Source organism: Physcomitrium patens, chromosome 26 (assembly GCF_059467195.1).
Source record: "Physcomitrium patens ecotype Gransden chromosome 26, ASM5946719v1, whole genome shotgun sequence".
In the NCBI taxonomy this organism is placed as follows: Eukaryota; Viridiplantae; Streptophyta; class Bryopsida; order Funariales; family Funariaceae; genus Physcomitrium; species Physcomitrium patens.
Window position 1 is genome coordinate 2,333,532 of NC_143435.1, and position 10,232 is coordinate 2,343,763.

Sequence of the window (10,232 nt, forward strand, 5' to 3'; positions counted from 1 at the left end):
CCTAGAAAGTCAACATATATTGGAGGTCTTATAGAACATCGCCACGTGGCTTCTAGTTAGATAGTATATATAGAGGCAAGAGTGAAGCCCTCTTCACTCTTGTCAACTCCTTTCTTGCTTCTAGTCTAGTTTCAAGGGTCTCTAGTTTTCTTGTATTTTGGCAATAGCCATTCCAGTTTCTTTCTTAATATACATATTTCTATTTTGTCCTATTTCTTTTTGAGAAAAGTCTCACTTACTCTTTACCTTTCATCGAGTTCTTGTCCTTGACACTTATATATACAGCTAGCTATTTGAAAGATGCGGCAGCAATTTGGTGGCGACATCAAGTTCAAAGCTATGGAATTCAAGGTGGATTTTGTGATTGAAAGGAATTTGAGATCGAGTTTAGGAATCAATTTTGGACCATCAATGCAGAAAATATAACACATAATCAGTTGGCAAATCTTATACAATCTAAGTTGGTATAAGATTATGTCTCCTAATTCAAGTCCTTATATCTCGAAATTGACAATATTTAAGAGGCAAAGATGATGGATTAATTTCTACAAGGTTTGAAATCTGGGGTCTAACGAGAAGTAGAACCAAGGGATCTACAAACATTTGAAGAGGCAATTAAGATTATAGAGAGGGTCGATGCTATAGATTTCATAAATCGTAGAGCATGACCTATAGCATGAAGTCTTATGCCACTATCTAATGCTATGGCACAACAACCAACACCAATGGAGATTGATGTCATATAAAGATTATTGATACTACAAAAATGACAAATATTGGTACAAAAGAGATTGTATTTCTATTGTCGAGAATTAGGCCATTAGATCGAAGGTTGTCCAAAATATCAAAATTCTAGCACCAACAAATTAAAGTGGGTTCAGAGTCTCAAGACTTACTAAGTCAATAATAAGAGAGAGTAAGGAAACAAGGCTCTCTAATAAAGGCATCAAGGGCTAATATTGGGGATACCTATTATCTCTCAGAGACAAATGGCATGGCCTTGAATAACTATAAAAATAAAAAAGTCGATTGGTACATCTAATGGGACTAATAAGAAGATAGTCATGTCAAGTCCTTGTGGATTGTGGCTTTGTAAAAAATTGCATCTCAACTAAAATTGTCAACCAACTTGGGATTAAAACTAAGGTAATTAAGGGAGGAAGTATATACCTTATAGATGACTAAGAGAATGTATTGAGTGAAATATGTATAGAAGAAACCTTCAAGTTGACTAATACCTATGTCTTAAGAGAGAGATTTAAGATAACAAAGCTAAGATATAATGTTATCCTTAGTATGTCATAGCTAGAGGTAGAAAATAAGCAAATTCATTGATTAGTAAAGACAATCTCTTTCAAACAAGGTAAATGTAAGGTGATTTTTTGTACTTGTGCATGAAGTGAAGATAGAAAAATAATCTACAACTAAAGACTTACTGATAGGGATGACTTTTATGAAGAAACAAATATAACTTAAGCAATCGATATATGTAGTGGTTCCAAATCTTGAAATAGTGGTGGAAAAGAAAATCAAAGGAAGAGAACAGACAAAGAAATTCATATGGAAATATCAAGATGTATTTTCAATTAACCTACCTAGTAGTGTGTCTCTTGATCGAAGTGCCCTCTTTCAAATAGAATTATTGTCTAGAGCCAAATCAACAAGTTGGCCAATTTATTGCCTAATACCAAATGAATTTAAAGAACTGCAAAAGATATTAGACAAATTCTTAGAGAAGGGCCTCATTTAAAAAAACACATCACCATGGAAAGCATCTGTACTCTTTGTACCCATAAAGGATGGTAGACTTTGGCTTTGCATCATCTATCAAGGCCTCAATAAGCAAACTATTAAGAATACATACTCACTTCCACACATAGATGACCTTTTTTATCAACTTCAAGATACAACCATTTTTAGCAAATTTGATATTTGGAGTCGCTATTAGCCAATATTTATCTTAAGAGAGGATGTAGAAAGATGGCATTTTGTATGTGCTGTGGACATTTCGAATGGCTTTTTTTTTATCTTTTGGCTTCATCAATGCTCTAGCTTTATTCATGGATCACATAAATAGATTGTTTTGGGACCTTTTGGACAAGTATGTAATTTCTTTTATTAATGATATCTTCATATATAGTAAAATCTCTGAAGAGCATGAGCAACACCTATGAGAAGTATTGTACCAGCTACAAGATAGTTGCTTCTATTACAAACAATCAAAATGTGAACTTTGAGAGTTGAAAGACATCTTTTTGAGGCATGTGGTGTCCTACAAAGGCATGCACATGGAAGAAGATAACGTGAAAGCATTGGAGGATTGACCAATTGCCAAAGATGCTTTTGAAGTCCGCTCATTTTTAGGCCTTGTTGAATATTATCACTATTTTATTCAGCAATTTACACACATTGTTGCCTCATTAACAAACATATTGGAGAAGGGTGTCACATTTGAATGAAAACTGGAGGAGCAAAGCGCCTTTGATAAGTTGAAGGAGGTACTCATTACTACTTCGTTATTGCAACCATATGATCCCAACATTTTTAGTACACTTGACATTGATGCTTCTAACTTTAATATTGGAGCGGTCCTTCAACAAGACTTTGATAGGGGCCTTCAACTTGTGGTGTATGAATCATGCAAGCTCAAAAGGGCACAACACAATTACTCTGCATGTGATCGAGAGCAATTAGCAATTGTATATGCCACAAAAATATGGTACAACTATTTGTTAGAGAAGCCAGTGGTTGTTTGGACTGACCATCGATCTTTTGCTATATGATTTGCATTTAAAAAATATGAAATCACGATATCATTGTTGAAAAGAACAATTGTAGCTTTTTGATATCCAATTTGCTCTTGATATCAAGGATATAGTTTTAGCACTTTGATTTCAAGGATACAGCTTTTAATATCGAACTTGTTATCTCAAAGTACTTTGATCTCAAGGATATAGTTTTGGATAGGTTTGAATTATGATATTTGAGCTTTTGTGTACTCTTGTGAGTCATGTTAACATAATAAAGTACACAACGCAACATCTCCTAGATTATTATAGCTAATTCTATTACTTATGGCATATTGGGAGCAAGTGACTATGGATCTCATTATATGTTTATCGCAAATACCTCATAATCACACTGCAAATTTCCATCTTTGTGGATCAACTCTCAAAGCAACTTCACTTGGTTGTGATGTACTTGGATATTGATACCGCAATGCTTGCACAAGTCTTTTTTGACATTATCTTGCATCACCATAGATTATTTCTTATAATCTTTTAAAATTGAAATCCATGCTTCACGAGAAGTTTATGACAAGCCTTATTTAAGATATTAGGCACACGGCTTGTCATATCTACAACCTTTTATCCTCAAATAAATGGACAAACAAAACATGCAAATTAGACCTTGAAAGATGTACTACATGCATTTGTGGTAGTTCACCATAATGACTAAGATGAATATTTGATGCCTTTAGAGTTTACTTACAATGATAGTATTTAAGCAAGTACCAATCATTCACCATTTTTCCTTAATACTGGTCAATATCTGATTATGCCAACAACTCTCCATTGTCCCATTGACTCTAACAACTCAATAATGGATGAGTTTATACAATGACTTACAATGATCTTATAAGAGGCACGATACTGCCTCTTTATTGCACAAAATTGATAGAAGGAATATATGAATGACCACGGGCAATCTAAGACCTTTCAAGAGGGAGATCAGGTGTTATTCTCCAATGCCAACTTGCCACTTGCTACATCAATCCAAATCCATAAACTAGCACTTCGGTAGCTTGGATTTTTTTGCATTTTTGCATTGATTTTTGATGTCGCATAGTACCTCAAGCTTCTCCCTTATAATTAGGTCCCTCAAATCTTCCATGTTTCACAATTGAAGGAATTTCTTACCGAGTCAAAGCACTTTCCAGATTGATACCAACTACCACTACCGCCAGTTGTAGTTGATGACCAATAAGAATATGAAGTAGACAACATTTTGGAACATCGCTATGTTTGCCATGACAATGGACATCTACAACTTCAATACAAAGTTTTTTAGAAAGGTTATATCACCAAATATTAAAAGTCTTCCACTGGAATTTTTAATATTTTATTTGAAAGAAGTTATGAAGGTCTTAACAACAATCAAATAATAAGGTGGTATTTTCTTTTTAATATAAGATATTATTGATGGTTTAAAAGAACTATTAACTACCTTCAAATATTGATGGTTTAAAAGAACTATTAACTACATACTATTTGGTGTATTTTAAACTTCTCCAACATGTAATTATTCCTTGTTATAAAATTTGTCTTTAGAAAAGGGAATAATATCATATATATCAATATTAACATTAGTAATTAAGAGGATAAAAGAAGTTACAAAGAAGTACATTAAAGTATGTTAATTCGATAATATCTTTGTGAAAAAAATTTAAAAAGATTCATAAATACAAATTTAACTTTAAAAGTATTTGTAGATAATTGGTATATTAAAAACTTTGCTAATAGATTGGATACGTGTCAACTAATTGTTTTGTGAATTGGCTACATATTGCAAATGTTGGCAACTTGCCTTGCAAATTAATCATGTGTTTTATATGTTGAATACATACTAGATGATTTATAGAATGACTCTATATAATTCATTAGTAAGATAATATATATGGATGTAAGTTTGAGGCCTTTATTATTCTTTCTATTGTTGTCTTCTATTATTTTTCACCAATGTTATATATATTTTCCAAGTGTTGATGCTCATAACCAACAACCTCAAAGACTCTAAAAAGTTGCAAGAATGAAAGTGAGTCAAAGACAACAATTTTCTTACCATCTAAATTTAAAAGAAAGTTGCAAATGAATAAATAATTATATATATATATATATAGATGTGTTTATTTTTTGGAAGAATCCTTACTTCATGAAGAAGAGGAGGACGTTAATCCCTCGTGATTTTGGTAAGCAACAGTGGCTAACAATATGTTGAGTGCCCAGCCAACTCTCTTGATACACCACCTCTATAAAGACCGAAACCACATCCTCCGAGGATTATCTACGTGGAGCCACCTTCACATTTTGCAGGATATGGGAAGCTGTTATTCTCCTCACCATCCATCTCGCGTGCAGCTCCCATTGTTTTAGACCATTCAAAACTCCCCTCCCCCCTTCGAATTCCAAGGCTGATCCCGCGCATCGTTTTTTTTTTTTTTTTTTTTTTTTTTTTTTTTCCCTTCCCAGCAGCTACTGGTTCACAGTTGCAAGCAGAATCTGACCTCAGACCTCACCGATCACACGGCTCCACTACCAATATTCCGAGTCAAGATCGCCGCTCATGCTTCCACATCACATGCTTTTCCACTGCTTTGCATGATTCATGCAGAGACTGCACTGGTCTCGAGGAAAGTGGAGCGGTGGAGTCTCGGCGGATCAATGCACACCGTGTCTCCGGTGAGCAGTCCTGACTGTGTTTTGCATGCTGCATAGTCTTACTTGTGATTCATGTTGCTGGTTGGTGATGATCTTGGTGCTCCAGACCTGGTGTCAGGTTTTACGTATGGAGTCGTTGCAGAAACCGCAGCATCCACGTCTTGGTCACAGCTCTTGAGATGCCCTGGAGGAGCCTATCCGTCCGGTCACGTTTCTAATCCAGATTGATTCCTCCCCAAACACCTCCCCCAAAAAAATGTGAAGAAAATCCGCTCAACTGCCGTGTGCACCTTGGAGGATTTCGGCTTTGCAGCCGGTTCCCAGGAGGAGACGCCAAGCCAACGCTGATCCTGTCGGAACACCATATACGTTCTGCAAACAGGGGGGACGTCGACTGTTTCGAAACGCTTCGCTACAGCTGATTGGGGCCTTCACCGTTGTAATTAAAGCAAGTGGCTTATCACGCTGACGCTATGTTCAATAAATCCTTGAATGGGATTCGAGACCAAGCTCTCAAATGGGTGGAAATTGTAGGGTGTCTTTTTACGGACGGTCGGAGGAGAATGCTCTATTCTGATCTTTAACTTCGCCCAAGTGGGTCACTGTTTTGCAGCACACCTTCCAATGCACATAGATAGCGAAGTGAGTCAGCTCATGCGTTTCATGGTTTCAATGGCCGCTTGTGAAATTGGAAAGCATCAATCATTTGTTCACATAATTTTGAGAGTTGGCATGACGTAGTGTTTGCATATTCTTTGATAGTTAATCAAAATGCGAAGTGATGAGGCATCAGAAGCATTTTTCTGAACACAATCCTATAGTTTGCACAGGAGAACGTTCAAACCTGATTGTATGGTGTGTCGGATTAGTCAAGTATACACATTGTCGAGAAAAGATTCAAACCCGTAGTTGTGATACGAAAAGAATGTGATGCTTCTAAACAGAAAAGGAAGAAAAGACGGTCTCTGACGTTGAATGAGAGTTAAGAGAGGAAATTTGATGATGATATTCCAAGTATAATGGATATCCCTTCAAGTGGTTAGGACTAGCTTGCGCATAGGAAAGTGCCTGCATTGCAATTAGTTCATTTACGTTAGAGGTAAATGAAAACACAGAAATAAGGCATGACATGCACCCTCTCAACAGAGTACGTTCCGATACTACATGTTAACGAACAGGCAGAAGTAGGTTGATGCAACAACCTTGTCTTAAATGCCGTTGATCATTACAACTTCGCCTAAAACATGAAGCCTTTCTCACTACAAACAATGCTATTGTTCTGAGATGCCCTACGGATAACACAAAATCACAATCACAATCAAACTACTTCGGTATGACAAGACCGATATTGGAACGTACAATTAAAACCATGGATGCAAGGTCATGACAAAACTGAAGATTATGCATTGGCTTGATAAGAGAACATTTGATATTTTAAGGATGAAGTATCTTGTCACAACGATAACCCCATAAAAAATTCTCGACCATTCCAACAAAGTCGTCAGACGAACTTGAGCTAACAGAGACTGAAAGAGGTTAAAAAGCGCATCTAAAGAAGTCTTTCAAGTTGCCGCACCCTATTACAATCATACACAGCCTACAATATACAGCCAACACAGTCGTGCTCGTCTGCACCTGACCCAAACAAAGGTAGAGCATAAGCCAACCTTGACAAGATTTTCTTAAAAGCTTCAAAATTCCTAAAACGAAAGGCCATGCGGTCTGAAGATTCAACACTGAAGACTTCATTCTGTAGCAATTTCTTCATTTGCCAATACGAGAGATGTGTGCAGTTCCTTTCTGAACCTCTGCGTAGAGGTATTCCAGAATCTAGCTACATACAATCCATGCATCGTCATAAAGTGCTCTGCAGGAAGCGTAACTCACCAGAGGATGCCTTTAGTCCCCAAATGTCGATTCTGATCACTTGCTGTCAACAAAGACATATGATGGAATTGCAAGGCCTACTGTTGGGAAAGCAAAGGACATCCATGTCAAGATGTACTTTTCGATCCAGGATGAGACTTGACCTTCTGAGTTTATCCGCCTATCGCTTCTCTCAGCAGCACCGAACTCTGTCCTTCCAGGTGAGGATTTGTGGCTATCTTTCTTCTCAGGTACTCCAGACATATCACCCGACTTTTCAAGTACTTTAGAAATGGGAACACTATCTTTTTCCTGGTGCTGGCTGAAGTCGGAGAGGACTAATCGCATGATTTCACTTGTTCCACAAGGATGTAATGCAAACCATGGCCGGTGTATAAGAGGGTGATCCTGCCACAGCAATCAGCAGCTAGATTCAGTAAGAAGCATGGCTTGGTTATATTTCTAATACTCCTAAAAAATTTATCAATCAAAAAATCCTGTAAGAAAACTTAACATGTAACAAATGAATACCTCCTTCCAATCTAGTGCTCTAAAATGGGATTAAAAAAAACTTGAATGTTTACCTCTGCGCTTTCCAGAACGTTTTCTTTTTATTTAAAGAAAGTAATTTATTGGAAAGATATTTCAGCGGTATTGTTCAACATCCCCCATAATCGAATTTAGCATTTTATTTAGGCATTTATACCTCTTGTGTCAAAAACGTCCATCGACTCTGGTTGCTGACAAGCTGTGACCCAACAGGCAGGTCTCGAAGGACGCTGTCCCATCGTAGCGGTCTTCCATCTACGTCAATTCCGAATCCTTTTTACGATTAGGGTGTCACCGCTACCAGATCCCTTAAAGTTTCGCACTTTCTACAAATTATGCTTTTTGCTTCAAGGCTTCCACACTATGGTCAAAAGCTAGTGCAAAGTGTTTACAAGATGGACACATGCAAGCATTATTAAACACACGACATTAATCAGAATACATCAAAACTGCTAACTATACCTTCCTCTTATCCAATCGTAGTATGCATGCAGAAGACTGAAGTACTGGCAATCTTGTTAATAGTGCTATCTAGACACGGACCTTGCAGACGACCCTGAAGAAAGAGCATCGGTACTCTGTAGGATTCGTTGTAAACCACGTGATATGTGTACAAGTGTTGATTGAAAACTCCCATTGAATCTCCATGCTGCAACTCCATCAACATGATATCAGTCTTTCTTAGTTCTAAAGAAAACTCTCAAATGACGCAATTGCAATACGCTTAGTTACACTGTGTGATCTCGTGAGAAGAATCTCCAGGCCTTAAGAATTCAAATCCAAAACAGAAGAAAACAAAGGGAGACCGCCCACAAAATGAAAATGCTTTATATGAAGTTGCGGAGACGAAATTTACAACGTGCGTAAGAACTTCAGAAAAGCATGTATTACCATGGTTGCTTGGTCCTCTGCATCACCATAATCTTCCTCATCAGGCTCGTCAAGATTTTCCGCATCATCCTGCACGAACAGTTAAACATAACCGCCTTCGAGAACTAAGACTAATGTTTCAAAATGAGAATGAAAATAAATCCCAACTCCTATCCAGCATGACTCAGAGCTGGGTTCCAATGATGGGAAGCTTCAATACCTTTTGATCAGAACCCACATAAACGTTTTCTAGAACTAGATATCCACAAGCCTGCACCCACCATAGTTATAGTTACTGAGGCTTTCCGACAAAAGGAAATATCAAACCACTCTCACAACTAGAAGGTCTCGACATGGTATGTGTCAACATGGAGTTGCTAATTTAAATCGATTTTGCAGATCGTTGACATACTAATGCCTGAGAGATTTGAACCACATTGAGCAAAGTAGATTCTCTGCTTTCACTGCTGAACGAATTCAACTGTCCACATATTTTTGTAAAATGCCGAGACTTACATATCCAGGAGTTGTTGATAGCAATGTCTTTTCGATCGGCTGCCAAGTCCACTCAGGCAAATCGGGGCAGCAGTGCTTCCATTTCATTACAAGGTACAAAGCGGCTATCTTAAATTCTTCTGCGGTGAGAGTTCCATCCCCCGCACCAGGAGCCATGCGCCTAAACGTGCAAAAGCTTCACCATACCTGAATTTCAGTTGTCATCACCGCCCAACAGCTCCTCTTGCTAAATTCGCACAAGCGAGAAACCCCTGATCATCGATTCTAGCCAAAGGGTTCTTCAAACCAGCACTGCACACAGCGAAGGCGAAAACTCGCAGTTCATTCTCTCGACTTTGAAAAGCGTTATAGGAAGCACCAAGCTAAATGCTAAAGCTCATGGCTCATCACAACGGCGAAATCCATCGATTACCCACGTAATCAATCAAAAAAAGCTCAACACTCCTCTTGAAATACCACAACCCCAATCGACAACGAAAACAATTGAGACGAAGCTCAGTTTCAGCCCCGCCATCCAAACCCACAAAAATTGCAGCAACAAGTCTCCGTCGAATTATTTGCACCACTCCACACGTTGAAACCGATCATAGCGCGTCCCAAAAACAGATCGAGAAGAGATCCTGTGCAACAACCGCGTCGAAATCCCGATTGCAGATTTCCACGCAGCGGTTGAGAGCCCACTCGAAGGAGAGGGGGTTGTCGGTGAAGAGGGCCCGGCAATTGGCCTCCTCCGCGGTTATCCATTCCCGCGCTACCCACCCCTTTTACCGTTGGGTTTCAAATTGACTCGTGCTTTCTTCTCCCGCCGACGAATGTAGACGATTTTGTAAATAATTGGAAAATCTTAGTCAGTGCCACTAATTGACAAGATCAGAATTCAAGGCTACGTCACGTGAAACCCTAATTCACTCTTGGAATATGACTAGCCAATAAATCCAAAATTTAAACCCATTCTTTACAAGTTTATTCCTTGGGAAAATTCAAAAGCTTTTT

The 10,232-nt window shown here is 38.0% G+C and overlaps 1 protein-coding gene across 5 annotated transcripts; it reads right to left on the minus strand.

Annotated features, from left to right (window-relative positions):
* Nucleotides 1–4,869: 4,869 nt before the first annotated feature.
* Nucleotides 4,870–9,921, minus strand: LOC112278085 (ubiquitin-like-conjugating enzyme ATG10). 5 transcript variants are annotated; one of them, XR_002968583.3, is made up of 9 exons: nucleotides 9,764–9,921; nucleotides 9,240–9,530; nucleotides 8,944–8,994; nucleotides 8,745–8,813; nucleotides 8,397–8,502; nucleotides 8,011–8,108; nucleotides 7,326–7,712; nucleotides 6,283–6,506; nucleotides 4,870–6,056 (listed from the first exon to the last, which is right to left on the minus strand). XR_002968583.3 is itself a non-coding variant. In XM_090247999.1 (8 exons), the coding sequence occupies exons 2-7, from the start codon at nucleotides 9,393–9,395 to the stop codon at nucleotides 7,362–7,364; spliced, it is 831 nt and encodes a 276-aa protein (XP_090104125.1). In that variant the 5' UTR covers nucleotides 9,396–9,530; nucleotides 9,764–9,903; the 3' UTR covers nucleotides 6,845–7,073; nucleotides 7,326–7,361. The 5 variants fall into 5 exon arrangements, 3 of the variants coding, with proteins under 3 accessions (XP_090104125.1, XP_090104124.1, XP_024366919.1); XR_002968582.3 differs by having other exon boundaries at nucleotides 9,240–9,898; XM_090247999.1 differs by lacking the exons at nucleotides 4,870–6,056; nucleotides 6,283–6,506 and adding an exon at nucleotides 6,845–7,073 and having other exon boundaries at nucleotides 9,764–9,903.
* Nucleotides 9,922–10,232: the final 311 nt, after the last annotated feature.

Coding starts and splice junctions, on each gene's coding strand:
- LOC112278085 (XM_090247998.1), bottom strand. CDS start 9,395: ATGGCTCCTGGTGCGGGGGATGGAACTCTCACCGCAGAAGAATTTAAG. Junction 8,814..8,943: donor ATGTGGGTTCTGATCAAAAG/GTATTGAAGCTT, acceptor CTGTTCGTGCAG/GATGATGCGGAAAATCTTGA. Junction 8,109..8,396: donor TCTTCAGGGTCGTCTGCAAG/GTCCGTGTCTAG, acceptor GAATTGACGTAG/ATGGAAGACCGCTACGATGG.